We start from the raw sequence: 15,787 nt of genomic DNA, 5'->3' as shown, positions 1-15,787 counted from the left end.
TTAGAAATCTTTATTGGCAAGCCAATTTTTTGGGATGATTTATCTTTTTTTCTTCATGTTAAATTAATTGTTTTTCTTTTTATACAGTGCAGATGTTGTTTTCACACCATTTGTAGGACAAGAGAGAGATATATTTTGTGAAGGGAGCTCTGGAGGCTGTTCTTCAGCAATGCAACTGCTTTCATAACAATGGCCTATCTCAGCCAATCCTTCCTTGGCGCCTGCAGGAATTTAAGCAAGAAGCCGCACATCTTGGGAGTAGTGGTCTTCGTGGTGAGCAGACTGTCATTTTCATAGGCCTTTTGGCAGATAAATTTAATAATTGCACCACCACAAATGTTGATTTTTATAGGATCATTGTCGGTGGGGAAAGTAATTTTCCAACCAATACTAACTTCAGCAAAGAACTATTCTCACGTTGTGACATCATGTTTAATTTGCATGTTTCACAGTGCTTTTATCCAAATTGTCAAAAATAACTTCAACTACTTATCCATTCCCACACCGTAGTGCAAAAAGCATTGGCTGTGCAACTCTACTGATCGATTTTCCGTATTAAATGCCATCTTTCCTGTTTGCATTCTCTTGTGTACAAAATATTGACTCATGGAAGAGCATGATGATATAGGGTAAAAAGCATCAAACTGACAGTGGGGCAATGGGCCAACAGTCAGACACAAGAAGCAAGTGAATCAACAAACAGAAAAGAGGAGAGAGGGGAGGGAAAGAAACCTCATAACCTTCAAGTAAGGGGGTGGGATGGGGATGAACGGGGGCAGAAAAGATTGCAAATAGTAATGGGGGGTGACATGAGATGGTGGTGAAGCCCTGAAGGGAAGAGTGTGATTGAACTATCTCAGGAAGGCAGTTCCACAAACGGAAGAAAGGAGGAACAAAAGATTAGAGGCTGGCAGAAATCCTGAATTTTGGAGTTTAACCAAAAATGATGTTGTGGAAGAACATGTGCATTCTGCATAGAGGGAGCAATACCAGAGGAGAGACTGTAAAATAGAGGTAAACAACCTACTTAAGTTTTGAAAACTGTATGTTATGTAATTGAATCCAAATCTCTTCAGGAATAACAATGTTTTATAAATGTTAAGGTTTAAGAAACAAAAATAGTTTTTCTATTTGAACAAATCACAACTGATCCTTTTTTTTTCATGTATATGACGACATAAAATGTGCGTATGTGTGTCTGTGTGAAGTATTGGCCATGGCATCAGGCTTCCAGCTCGGTGGATTGACATTTTTAGGAATGGTTGGAATAATAGACCCACCACGTCCTGGTGTCTGTGATGCCGTGCGTATTCTTTCCTCCTCCGGAGTTTCTGTCAAGATGGTTACTGGAGATGCCATGGAGACTGCTCTAGCCATTGGTGAGTTTAATGAAGTGCATCAAATAATAATGACTGCTAAACTGTAGTTGCATCTCAAAAGACTGTTTTGGTTATTAAATATTGTTGCGGATATGGGATTTGCATCCATCCATATCCGCTTGTAAATATTCCCCTATTTCCTCAATACTTCCCAACTATCCCCAATCCCCCATTCCCTAGTCCCATTTTCTGTAAACAACACTCTGTAGACCCGACCTCCCTCTATTTCCCCCATTAAATGTCGTGCCCAGGTTCACCGCATCTCATGTAAGACAACTATAGGACATCTTGCTAGTTATTCTTAGTCTATGTCAGTTAAGGACTCGTTTCCATTAATTCTGACCCTTCGTTGCACCAGAATGTGATTGTATGGCACCGTTAGGAAGTTTAGGACCTCCCAATACCTCCCCGCAGCTCTTCCTCACAGTTCAACAACAACAACGAGCGCAGGAAGTGCGCGTCCTCACTCCGGATTGGTTGGTAGGGGGTGTTGGGAGGGCACTAGGCCTTCCCAACGAGCCGCCATCAAACATGTGCTCGACGGGGTTACCAAATAGGGGCTCCCTGTCAGCTCCTCGTCAAGGGCGGAGCCCGGTAACCCCCGCACCCAATGGAAGCGGCGGACCGGCCCCAGTGGGGCGGAACCAACCAGCCGAGGGCGTGTCACTCCCCGCTGAGCATGCGCAGTGAGAGGGGGGTGACGTCAGATGCGCGCTGAGCTTGGAGAAAGAAAGACGTCCCCTCCGAGCGCTGTGACACCTCCCCGCATCTTCTGGACCGTGCTTTATCCTGTCCCTGAGCCAAGGTGCACCTTGTGCTATCGACCTACCTGTCCCTTCCTGCCATCAATCCCTGTGTAAGTCTGCCTTGTTCCGTTTGTCTGTGGTCTGTCTGGGATAAGATAAGACGGTAATTAAGTGCCCATCTCTTCTGTGTCTTTACCTCACTGCCTTGTAATCTACCCCTTTTCTCCACCACTGTAATTATACCCTCCTCCGGAGGTCTTGAGAACTGTACCCCTTGCGTCGTTTCCTCTTTCCCAGTCGTCGTGTCCTTTCTATCATTGATTTGGCATAGCGCGATTTGGCCAACGTCTGGGTGAATCGGGTGAGTTGGGGAAGAATCGGGGGAACTGTTCGGTCGCGGTAATACCAACCGCTCGGTAAATAACATCTTTAACCGCGTCCGCAACAATATGTTCCCGATCAGAGAGCAATGAGTCCCTCACTTACTTTTCATAAAGTGTGATTTTAAAAAGTCAATTAATCCTTTTCAAGCTGGAGAAAGGATTAATCCTTTCTCTATAACCTTCTTCCCATTACGGTTGTGGGGGGTAGGCAATGCAATACCTGAGTCCAGGTAGAATTGTATAGGTAGTGTGCTCTGACTATCGTGAAGAAGAAGAAGAACCCCTCTACCATAAGTATGGATCCGTTTCGACCGGATGTCGTGCAAGAGTGTATCTTTGTCCCCATGATGAGTGGGGTTATGTTAATTATTTTGGGATAAAGGGTAATTAATCCCCTGTATGTAATCGCCTCTGTACTTTTTCCCTTGTTCCTTATGGCACACACCACACCAGCCATGCAAGCTGCACCTAAAATAAACATTATTTTAAAAAAAAGTAACTGGAACAAGACATTGAACAATACTGCTGGCGCCGCCACCTGCCACATCGCAACATCAAGCGGGCAGGTCGGTGAGGCCACGCCCCGAAGAGCAGTGATTGGTCCGGTATTGTCGAGCGATGAGAGGGACCCGCTGATAGGAGCACGCACGGGGATCGTCGGATGACGTCAGAGCCTTGAGAATAAAAAAGACTCGAGTCCCGACATTTTGTCCTCTTGCGCTGGGTTTTCAATATGGGCGGTGGCAGATCGTGCACTCGCTCCCTCATGCTGGCTCAGGGCGGCGCCTGGCTCGTGTGTGCCTCTGTGAGGAGAACATTTCAGAGCTTTGGGGAGCCTTTGCCACGTTAAAGGAGTGTGACTTGGTGCTCTTCGGGGGAGCCCCTCCAAGCCACAAAAGAGCATGCATGTTAGCTCTTTCACGAGCCTCGATTCAGTATACAAAAAAAGAAAAGAAAAAAAAGCTGGAGTTCGTGTTGTGCTGGCTGGCCCGGGATTGAGCGCTGAGACGTTTGGCTGCCTGCGGCATGGCTTGGTGCTCGCGTGATTGACCGGCACCATTGGTTGAGCGCTTTGACATGCGGTCCTGTCGTCGACCGATCCCACCACAGTGCTCGCCGAGGCCGGAGCTGAGTATCAGGCAAACGCACCTCATGACATTTTGTTACTTTCACATTTATTTTTCCCCTTGTGGGTATACGGGTCCGTGGGGAGCGCTCCATTTACGATTTTATATTTTACCATGCATTCTTTTGTTACCGGCATTCCTTTCAATAAAGCCGGTATTTTTGCATTTTAATTCCGTGTCGGTTTGCGTTGATTAAACGGGTTCGAAGATGTCTGGTGAAGGTAAGAGCTTTGTTACCCTTCGCTGTCCTCCCTTGCGCGTATAAAGAAGGTTCGCCATTGTTGACTAAGCGCCTCGGAGTGTAAAGGTTGCTCGGCTAATCTGTCCCCAGGGGTGTTCACCCGGGAACGCGACAACTGCGTTCCCGGGTATGGAACTTCCGCTTCCGGTCTTGCCGGCGACGTTTCGTTTATTCGCAGCTGTCCACGCTCTCCATCGAAATCGAAGTTAAGTAATTGTTCCCATTTGTATTTTCGTTAAAACTGTATTTATTTTATGGTGTGTGTACGTATAGTGTGTCCTGAGGAAGATTCTCGGTGTAAATCTTTCATACCTGTATAGAAAATCGTGCTAATTTGTGTCGTGTCTTTTGGGGCCTTGTACCGTGTCCAACCTCGAGGCTTTGTTTTTCTCCAAGCGGTCCGTCGTTTGTGCTCCAATAACTTTCGTTCTCTGTTTTTCCCAGTCATTTCACCCCAAAGCCTACTTCCTTGTTTAAAATCTCAACTAAAAAACAAAACAAAAAAACATTTCCTTCTCTGTTCTTATTCGTTGTTCTTATTCGTTTATTCGTTCTTATTCGTTCGTTCGTTCTTCGACCACGTGTTTCTCCCCCATTTCCCCAGATACCTTTCATTGTTTCAACTTTCCCCTGAAGTACTGTATTCTGTCGTATATTATAACACCTTTTTCTTCTTCTTCTTTAAAAGATTGCTTTCGACTTGCTCACCAAATCTATTCATCCCAAAAAAAATTTCCATCTCTTACAGTGCCTCTTTCATACATTCCCTAAACTCTCCTGCACTCCATCCTCCCTCCAGCGTACTTAGACGTATTTTTGACTCGAAGGTGACAAGAAACTCATTTTGCAATAAATGTTCGTTTCCCATTAATCGTACACTTTCTAAAATCCAATCTCACCCCTCCCCTCCAAATCTTCCCCATCACCCCTCCCCTCCAAATCTTCCCCATCACTCATCCCTTTCAAATCTTCCCCCTTGCCCCTTCCCTCCGAAACTCCCCCCACACCCCTCCCCTCCAAGACTCCCCCCTCACCCCTCCCCACCAAATCTCCCCACCCTCATTTCTTCTCCATTTCCCCCCTCTCACCCCTCCTCCTCAAAGCGTCCTCCCCGCTTCTTCCCCCTTCCAACTCCCACCTCCATCTCCCCCAACCTTCTGCCTCGCTCTTCCCCCTCCTCAAATAACACCTCATTGTGCCTCACCCAATCACCATCAAACCTTTTGTCCGCCCCATCCTTCCCTTTCTCCGAGCTATTCTGAAAGCTCTGACACCTTCAACAGCTCTCCCTACCTCTTCCACCTCTTCCACATCTTACCCTAGCCACCCTCCCCCCTGTTCTGTATCCGATGCTCCCCCTTCCTCTTCATTAACGGTATGGACCTCAAACATCCGGGGCCTTCGTTCAAACTTAACTGATCTCTCCATACAGGTTGCTTCTGACAAACCAGACGTGATCTGCTGAACAGAAACTTTCCTCCTTCATGATGTCTCTGATTCCTTAGTATCTCTCCCGGATTACTCCCTCCTCCAGTATGATAGACCTGAGCCTCGTCCTGCAGGTAGGGTTGCTATCTTTATCAAAACCTCTCTTCCTCACTCGCCCTGCACTGCATTCTCTCCACCTCACCCCCAGGAATACCTCTGGCTACGGCTTCCCCTTCACTCCCACCTCTTGTTCATATGTGTGTTGTACCGTCCACCAAACAGTGATGACTCCATCTACATCTCGCTGTCTGATAATAAGGACCAACTTCTATCTACTCATCCCAACTCTCTCTTCCTCATATGTGGTGATTTCAATTGTCACCATGCCAGTTGGCTGGGTGTGGGTACCTCTCTCACCAGCCATGGCTCCTCAGCAAAGGACTTCTGCGACTCACTGGGACTGACACAATCTGTCAATTTCCCGACCCAGATCTCAGTCAATGGAGCATCTTCTCTTCTGGACTTGGTTATGACTAACTTCCCTGAAAATGTCTGCTGCTCTTCTTCTGCTCCAATCGGCTCATCTGATCATGTGCTTGTTAAAGTGGACATCTCTCTGACCATTCTCAGGGAGCCTGCTCAGCGTCGATGAGTCTGGCATTTCACTCAGGCCAACTGGCACGGTCTTCAAGCAGCCATCAATCATCTGGACTGGTCTCCCATCTCTACCACCCCTGACATCAACTCATCCTGGGAATTCTTCCAAAGTAAATTGCTCTCTCTCATGCACAGATTTATCCCATCTCGTCTTCAGTTGTCATACCCTTCCTCCCGTCCATGGTACACGGAATCTTGTGGTGAGGCTGTTACCCAGAAACAACTTGCCTTCATCTCCTGGAAAGCAAATCCAACGGAAGGAAATCTCATTTCCTTTCACAAAGCCCGAAACAAGTGTGTGTCCACCCTCAGGAGAGCCAGGAAACAATATCTCTCCATTCTCAAGACCGAACTCTTATCTGTCTCCCTCTTCCAAATCCTGGTGGCGTCTGGACAAATCTGTTTCTGGTGTTTGTTCCCGCTCCATCCCCTCCCTTACCTCAAGCGGCTACATAGCTGACTCCGCACGTGAAAAAGCTGAATGCCTCAACTTTGTGTTTGCCTCGAAATCTTGTGTCCCAAACCCATCCCTCTCTGTACCCACCGTACCCAGTCGTACCCAGCTGCTCCTGGACTCCATGTCCTTTCCTCCTGACAGGGTGGAAAAGTTTCTGTCAACCCTCGACTCTGATTCTGCCACTGGACCTGACGGCATCAGCCCACAGGGTCCTAAAATCCTGTTCTTCCGCTCTTTCACTCCCTCTCTCTGTTCTCTTCACCCTCTCTTTTGCTCAAGGTCAACTGCCATCTGTTTGGAAATCAGCCAACATCACCGCTTTACACAAAAAAGGTGCAAAAACAGATCCTAGCAACTACAGACCAATCAGCCTTCTCCCAATTATCAGCAAAGTCATGGAATCCATTGATTCGGATATGAAATCTTTCCTCTTCTCCAATGGCTTGATCTCTGATCATCAATTTGGTTTCAGACCAGGTCACTCTACTCTGGACATGCTGCTTCTGCTGTCTCAACAATGGATGGAGGTCCTCAATGCCAAACAGGAAATTAGAGCTGTCTCCCTCGACATATCACGTGCCTTCGATACGGTCTGGCACCCCGCTCTGCTCACCAAACTCTCCTCCTTTGGTATCCATGGAAATCTCCACGCATGGCTGGCGGACTTCCTCTCTAGTCGTAGTCAACATGTGGCCCTGAATGGGTTTCTCTCATCTCCTCTTCCTGTTCAGGCTGGAGTTCCCCAAGGCAGTGTTCTGGGCCCTGTGCTTTTTCTGGTCTTCATCAATGATCTCTCTGACTCTCTTGAAAATCCTCTCTATCTCTTTGCTGATGACTCCACTCTCTGCCGCTCCATTCCTCATCCCTCAGATCAGCAGTCTGCAGCCTCCTCACTCTCTGCAGACCTGGACAAAATCACAGACTGGGCAAACAAGTGGAACATGTCTTTCGATCCTGACAAATCTCACACTCTTATGATGTCTCTCTGAAAAGACCGACTGGACAACCCTCCCATCTACTTTCTGAATAATCCTCTCCAAGAAGTTCTGTCACTCAAGCTTTTGGGTCTCACTATCTGCCATGATCTTTCCTGGGAAAACCACATTTCCAAGCTGGCCTCCAAAGCCAGTCGCTGACTCGGCATCCTCCATCGTGCGAAGTCCTTCCTTGGCACACCTGAGCTCCTCACCACATACAAGGCTTTCATCCGCAGCTCAATGGAGTACTGCTCTCCCCTCTGGGCTGGTGCTCCTGCCTCACACCTAGCTCGTCTTCACGCTGTTGAAACCAAAGCGTTCAGAATCATTGGAATCTCCCGCGATGACGCTATCTCCGAGGGCCTTTCACTTACTCACTGCAGGCAGGTTGGTGGTCTTTCAATCTTCTACCGACTCCTCTCCGGCCTTGCTCCCCCAGCTCTCTGGGCTCTGTCCCCTAAATATTCCTTCAGGTCGCACAAGATCTGCCTGCAACCCTCTTATGGTTAAACTGCCAAAATGAAGACTCTCTGCTCACCTTCACTCCTTCATGCCTCTTTTCTCCCGCCTCTGGAACAAACTCCCTCACTCTCTTCAATCCCACTCCTCCCTCCAGGTCTTTAAAACAGCTGTTCACCACCATCTCTTATCTTCCCCCATCCAAAACCTTGATCTTTTCTACCCCTGCTAGTTTCACCCCAAATCCACTTTTTTTGAAATACCAACTTCTTTCCTGGAAGTCCTTGTAGTACAGTGGATAAGCTCTCATATTTTAACAAATTGTGCATTTTTTGAGAAAAGCATGAAATTTCTAGCATAGTTAGTATATACCATAAGGTTTATTTTCAGATGTGGAGGGAAGTCAGATTTGACCTCTGAGGACCGTGAGAGGTCAAATCCAAAATGGCCGCCAGTCCACCGGGTCTAATGTTCAAACGCGCTTATAGGTGTCATTTCCAACTAAATTGGGGATGCCCATTCATTTGGTGATACTTTTGAGATCGCCAGAACTCAAGGACATGCATTTAGGTCACGGGCAAGGTCAAATTACGTTAAATATCTATTTTTATGACACTGCAGTTGGAACTGCTATTGGAAAAAGTTCATTTGAACTTTTAAAACTTTATTTTTTCAGGTACAGGGATAGGTACAGAACACCCAAAGACCAGAAATGATGAAAAAAAGTGTTTACACTGCAAGGAATGATGCAATAACCTCTGAAAAAATAACTCTAGTTAACCAAGTATGTCCACCAAAGCTTACATTAAATCAAGTGCAATGATGATAATTGCTAATGATCAAAATCTAACATTCTCCAGAACAGAAGCACAGTGCAGTGCACTTGAACACAGCTTTGGCACACTTGCAGCGTCCAGTGCACCCTTTCTTGCAGCCACAGTCGATCAATTCATGGCACGATTTTGATGCTTCAGGAAGAGTGGTCCAAAGAGGCTGCCACCCAGTTGTCTCCTTTGTCCAGCCCCAGTCAGGTGGGTCTGGCATCTCTGGATCCATGACCAATGCCTGGTTACAACAGTTGGCCTGGTAGCAAGTGCGCTTGATGTGCTGCTTGAGTGTTGCCTGGGTTGGAGGAATGTTCTCTAGAGATCTACACTTCTGTGTGAAGATCTGTTTCCTGGCATCATTCACTTCTGTGCTCTCACTGGTTCTATCGTACATCAGCACCACAAATCGCTCTAGCAGTAACATTGAGCCTTCACTGACCTCACTTGGCATGCCTAGGAGTTCATTGAAAGCATCATTCACCTCTGGGCATCCCCAATTTAGTTGGAAATGACACCTATAATGTTTTTCTACACTATTTGGTTCCAAAATTAAGCGCGTTTGAACATTAGACTCGGTGGACTGGTGGCCATTTTGGATTTGACCTCACGGTTCTCAGAGGTCAAATCTAACTTCCCTCCACATCTGAAAATAAACCTTATGGTATGCACTAACTATGTTTAAAATTTCATGCTTTTCTCATAAAATGCACAATTTTTGTGTTTATCTGCTGCACTATTGGTGTCCTAGCGTTTTATACCTATCCTGCCTCCCCCCAAGCCCTCTCCCTCCCACACATCTCCCGATGTCCCTGCTCTCAAATGTTGTGTTTGTGTGCTTCCCCTTCTCTCCCCATCTTGTCTACCGCTCCCCTTTTTATATACTTTGTTTGCTTGTTTGTTTGATTTGTTTGTTTGATAAATGTTAGCTCTTTCATGAGCCTCGATTCTGTATACAAAAAAAAGACAAAAAAAAAAAGCTGGTGTCAAGGAGTGGGACTCTAACTTTCTGACACCACGGCAACTGGTGTCAGGAGTGCAGGATTTGGACTCTGTGTCTGAGGGTTATGAGTCAACACCTGCTGGATGCAAATTGTGCTCGACAGTCGGAATCAAAAATTTTCATTGTACCGGGGGTGTCAATTTTTTTTCTTAGTTGATTGGTGTCAGGAAGTGCGCAAGACAGCGGGTCACGGAATGTAAATTTTCTTTTTGTCTGATGTAAAATACGCGCGAGGGAGAACTGCTATCTCACTGCGGATGGTGACTAGTGAGTGAGATGGCTGAGCAGGTGGAGGGTCCCAAAGAATATGGAAGTGAGCTGGGTGATAAGTTTGATGAGAATAGAAGTGGAACCTGCACCGTCCCGAGCATTATTCCACCACTCCCCCCCCCCCCCCCCTCCCTCCTATGAGGGAGCAGAGAACAGTGGGAATGGGTCCGATGGATTTTCAGGCCATGTACAATTTGTTGAAAGGAATGAATGATCGATTGGAGGATGAATTGGATGCCAATAGTGAGCAAATTCATGCTCAAACCAAAGATATGAAGGGAATGGGTGAGCAAATGAATGCCCAGAGTGACAAAATTGATGGTTTGAAAGGACAAAATAAGGAAATGGAAAATAAAATTGATGGTTTGGAAGGAAAGATAGAGGGAATGAACGAACGAATGAGTGAACAGGGGAATGAAATAAGGGAGATGAATGAACAATTAGAGGGAAAAATTGGGGAAATAACAGCAGCTGGGGGAACGAATTGATAACATCAAGAGGAGAGTGCAGAATCAAATTACGGACAGGCTGGGTGAATTTGAGATCAAATTAGAGATTAATTCGGGGAAATGGAAAAGTCCATGGGGGTAGAATTTGAACTGAAACGAGAAGAAATGACATTAAAAATAGAGGAGGGCACGACCCAGGCTATCCGAATGGGGGGAAAGTTGGAAGACAAAATTTGAGCAACAAATATAAGAATTGCTAACGTAAATGAGGACCTGGAAGGCTATCGGGTCCAGGTGGATGCCAGAATGCGGCAAAGGTGGATGAAGCCGCAAAGGTGCAATTTTTACCCCTGTCTGTCTGGCTGTCTGTCTGGCTGTCTGTCTGGCTGGCTGTCTGTCTGTCTGTCAAAAAGTTGTGGATGGATTCGGACGAAATTTGGCAGAGAGCTAACGTATGTGACAAGGACGAAATGATTAGAATTTGGTGAAGATCTGGATTCGGATCCGGCTAGTAGAATTTTTAAAGTGATTCTTCATTGGGAGATAGGGTCCAAAAACGATACATAGCAGGATATCTCAAAAAGTTATGGACTGATTTGGACGAAACCTTGTGGGCAGGTTGTGCGTGTGACAAGGAAGAATCGATTAGATTTTGGTGAAGATCTGAATATGGATTCGGATATGAGAATTATTTAATTTTAAAGTGATTCTTCACCATTGAGAGATGGGCTAAAACCAACATATAGCAGGATATCTCAAAAAGTTCTGGACGGATGATTTTGATTAAATGTGATTGTTTTGTGATTTTTCTGGTCTACTCTAGGATACAAAACGTAAACTGTTCACCTGGCAGAGGTATGCTCTCTACTGCGTGCCGTTCTAGTTGGTTCCTGTGTTTACAGCGTTTGTCTCTCCGTATGTATGTATGCCCCTCACATATTTATCCTTCATATTGGGCGAGTTTTCTAGCTGACAATTACGCTTCTGAAAGGTAGAATGTAATGTCGTTTGGCTTTGCCAGTTATGTTTCTTTCAACACCCTTTCGGGAACGTTCATATATTACATCATATGCCTGGTTGGGGCAAATTATCACACTTTATGATGATTGGGGAGAACTGAAAATATGACAACTGGGTGATTATATATGGCGGGGAGTGGGGGAGTGGGGTGCATGCCCCTCAGATAAAATATAATTAAAACTTTGATTAAGGGCTCTTCAAACATTGAAGCATTTATTTTGACTGCCTCTAACAACCCTAAGCCTGGTGTTGGCTTAATCGTTAGGGTGGAGGGTTTGGGATCCTAGGGTCCTGAGTTTGAATCCCTCTCAGCTGTTGAATTATTACCAGGTGGGGTTGACTCAGCCTGCCATCCTTCCGAGGTCGGCAAAATGAGTACCAACTCACTGGGTCCTCTCTCAAGGAAGTTGGTAGCAGGATTTAAACTCCAGCCGCCGTAAAACACCTCATTCCATAACACACACAGTGGTGTGTCGGGATGGGGCTGAGGTCACCTCAATAGTGTTGACTAACTGACCAACATATAGAATAAACCAGTGTCTCAATTCAATCTCTTCACTTCCATGGTGACGGACAGCTTAGAGACTTTAATTTTAAATAATTAAAATAAAATAATTTAATACTCACATTATTTGCTTGCTAACTGGTATCTCCACCCAGGTCATACTGTCCTCTTCAACTGAAGTATCAAACAAGCCCGGCAACACCGCTGTTAGACGTTGTCTTGGTTTTGCTTATATTCCCTCTTCCACCTATGATAAGACATCCTATTTTTGTTTATCTTACTTGATGTGTTTTTATTGCAGGGACCCGTTTGGGCATCCATGTTCAGAGTGTTTATGCCCTCTCTGGGGAAGATGTTGAGACACTACCATTGGAGAAGCTTGCACAGGTTATCCCCAGAGTGAGTATTATTATTATTATTATTTTTTGGTATACAGAATCGAGGCTCGTGAAAGAGCTAACATTTATCATGCAAAAGATATCAAACAAACACACAAAGTATACAATAAGGTGAGCGGTAGACAAGATGGGGAGAGAAGGGGAAGCACACAAACACAACATTTGAGAGCAGGGACATCAGGAGATCTGTGGGAGGGAGAGGGCTTGGGGGGAGGAGGCGTGGGAAGGGGGAAGGGGGTATGATGCTTTAGTTTAAAACATGTTAACTTAATAAAACAGCATTTTAAGCCTAATGGAAGAAGCTAAATTAGAAAGAACTACAAGTTTGTTTTTTTTTCATAATGAAAGGAGAGGTGGATGGACTGTCAAAACATTTGTAGTTCAGAGAGAGGAGTGTGTTATAGGAGCAGTTTGTTCAGCAACTTTTGAAAGGAAAGGGATTGATTGCAGACAAAGAAGGGTAGAGCAAGAATAGATGTTGCTGAAAGACTGTGAGACGACCATATTGTGGGCAGTTAAAGAATATCAGATCCAATTGATACATGTGGGAAAATTACATGCCCAGACCAGGAATCGAACCCAGGTCCTCTGGAAAACCGTACCAGTGCTCTGCCATCTGAGCTATCTGGGTGACGTGATTTTCCCACATATATCAATTTAATTATTTAATCCTGTTCATGAATCTAATGACTATCAGATCCAGTGTTCTGACATCTTTATTCGTCGCTTCCATGGCATGTGATTCCCTGTGACTCTTGGAGACGATTTCCTGACGTTTGGGATGCACTGCATGAATGTGTACTTTTTGGGTTCCAATAGCTTCATCTTAAATTGGATAGTACGACTGCATGTCAGTGTATGAATACCCCACTTGTACTACATGTGAGGTTATGCCAAAAGAAAAAGATGGTACCTTCTTTTAGATTGGACTTTTATTTGTTTGTCTGTGCAAACACATTATAACTATTGTGGAGGCAAAAGAGCATTCAAGATTGTACATTGATTCAAGGTGGGTTCTGAAAAAAAATTGCATTATTTGCCATAGAGCCTTTCTGTATGGGAAAGAGGAGGTTTATATATATATAGAGGTACTTACTTTTTCCACATGCGAAATTTGCATTTATGTTTATTTAAATTATACAATGGACTACAAAATGTAAATGTTTCATGATGTTTGTTATATTATATCACCTTTATCGATCAATATTGTTGAAATGAAGATCAAATAGCTGTATGTTGAAATATGTTGAAAAAGTCAAAACTTTACATGGGGTGTACTTACTTTTTCACGTGACTGTATATATGTGTGTGTGTGTGTGTATATATATATATATATATATATATATATATATATATATATATATATATATATATATATATATATATATATATATGTGTATATATATATATATATATATATATATATATATATATATATATATATATATATATATATATATATATATATATATATATATAGGGGGGGAGGGGGGGAGGGAGGGGGAGGGGGGAAGGGGGCGGGGGGAAAGGGAGGGGGAGGAGAGAAGGGGAGGGGAGGGATATAGATGGTTACTGGCAATTCATCACATCCACAAATGACGTAATCCACACAATTTATGTACTTTACATAACGTTAATAGGAATACATGGCCGTGTAGATGGGGAATACAGTTTTTTTGAAAGAAATCACAAATATCAGATGAAAGTTTTTAAAATTTAGAACTATTCTCACTCAGAGTTAAACGTCACCGCAACATTACGTGGTTGCTTCAACGTTTTCTGTGAATTATATGTCATCATTGTGAGATTTTTTTGTATTTTTTTTGTATTTTATGAGATTTTTATCTTTAAAAAAACGGCAAAAAAGCATCAGAACAGCAGTGAAAAAGCATCAAAACAGCAATGTAAAAGCATCAAAACAGCAGTAAAAAGCATCAAAACAGCAACAATTGTCCGGTGATTTTTCAATCACCGCAGCTAAATATGTCTGAGTAATTAACTATCTTCCTTCATGCCTTTTTGTGTTTTTTTTTATACACATAAATACATAAAATCACATAAAATACACATAAAAATCAGATCAGAATCAGAATCAATATTCTCACAATCATCACAACACACCAGACACGTAGTTAATTACGCAGTGCTTCCTTGTAAACAATGTTCTTTGTCTTTCCTTGTTCGGATAGGATGTATATAGATTGTTCTCTTGTCCTACCCGACTACATCCTACGTATAGTTGGCCATGGGAGAAGCACGGGGAATCAAGGTTCAGTCCGACCACCTTGAGAGATTGTCCTTGCGCCTTGTTGATGGTCATGGCAAAGCTGAGCCGTACGGGGAATTGGAGCCTTTTGAACTCGAATGGCAGATCAGATGGTATGATTGGTATCTTCGGAATGAAGACCTGTTCTCCGCTATAGTTTCCCGTAAGTATGTTGGCCTCAATTACGTGAGGCATCAACTTTTTGATAGCCAGTCGTGTGCCGTTGCACAGTTTTGGGGGATCGATATTTCTCAGGAGCATGATTGGAGCACCTTCCTTTAGATGGAGTATGTGGGGAGGCACACCCGGATAGGTGTACAACCTGTACCAAGGTGTACAACGGTTGGGTAGTGTTCGTGGATAGGGAAGTTGAGAACTCTCCAGATAGCTTCGTTACTACTGACGTAACGCCCCAGCTGATATGACTCGATCTCGTCGTTTTTGTTCCTCTGAAGGCCGAACATCGCCATGTCCGAACCTTTGTTGATGTATTTGCACACGTATTTGATTGATTTCACTGAGTTGCAGAACTCAACATTGAGATGAGCCTTGAACATTTTAGAGAGAAGTGGACAGTATGGTACAATCCATCGGTTGTCAACGTCTATGCTTCTGGTCTCGGAAATTGAAATATATGTTTCCGATCCACCGCTTTCAGGCTTTCTCCTCCGGTAAAGTGGGTATCCATCCAGACCAGTCTGCGTTTCCTTGAGAAATGCCCTAGGATATCGCTTGGTGCATTTACCGTCCTTAATACACGGAGACGATGGATTCAGCCGGCCGCAAGGGCCATGCACCATCTGCGTTTTGACGATGTTGAACAGCTCTGGATCCTCATCAGGGTTTGGAAGTTCAGCACTGATAAAAGAGTCTACATTGGAAGCGTGGATCTTTTCTTCTAGCCACACCAGAATGTGGGCATGGGGCAGGCCTCGTTTCTGCCATTCAATGGTGTACATGAAGCATCGGACAGTCCCGAAAACTTTGCCCTTCTTAATCGTCTGCATGAGTTCCTTCTGTTTCTGGTGGAATACCCTTGCGACAATGTCATGGCGATGTGTTGGCTGCTGGTTGATCATCAACTCTCGCTTAATTTCTTCCCACTTCGGATTACAGGTGAAGGTAAGGAAAAGGTCGGGGCGACCATAATTGCGTACGTATGCCATCGCATCCTGGGTCCGCTCGTGCATGTATCGGG

At 44.5% G+C, this 15,787-nt stretch overlaps 1 protein-coding gene across 5 annotated transcripts in view; it reads left to right on the top strand.

Annotated features, from left to right (window-relative positions):
* ATP2C1 (ATPase secretory pathway Ca2+ transporting 1) overlaps positions 1–15,787 on the top strand; it is a 138,125-nt gene that overhangs the window by 76,784 nt on the left and 45,554 nt on the right. For all 5 annotated transcript variants that reach the window (XR_013622697.1, XR_010983384.2, XM_068107945.2 and 2 more), the window contains 3 exons: positions 117–273; positions 1,209–1,379; positions 12,227–12,324. Coding sequence is in view for 3 of the 5 variants with exons in the window: in XM_068107945.2 (XP_067964046.1) it covers positions 117–273; positions 1,209–1,379; positions 12,227–12,324 (426 nt within the window). In the remaining 2 variants the exon portion in view is untranslated. The remainder of the gene's footprint in view (positions 1–116; positions 274–1,208; positions 1,380–12,226; positions 12,325–15,787) is intronic.

Source organism: Myxine glutinosa, chromosome 2, assembly GCF_964187855.1.
Source record: "Myxine glutinosa chromosome 2, kmMyxGlut1.1, whole genome shotgun sequence".
Classification (NCBI taxonomy): domain Eukaryota; kingdom Metazoa; phylum Chordata; class Myxini; order Myxiniformes; family Myxinidae; genus Myxine; species Myxine glutinosa.
The sequence above is the reverse complement of the archived record's forward strand: the minus strand, read 5'-3'. Positions and strand labels throughout refer to the sequence as shown.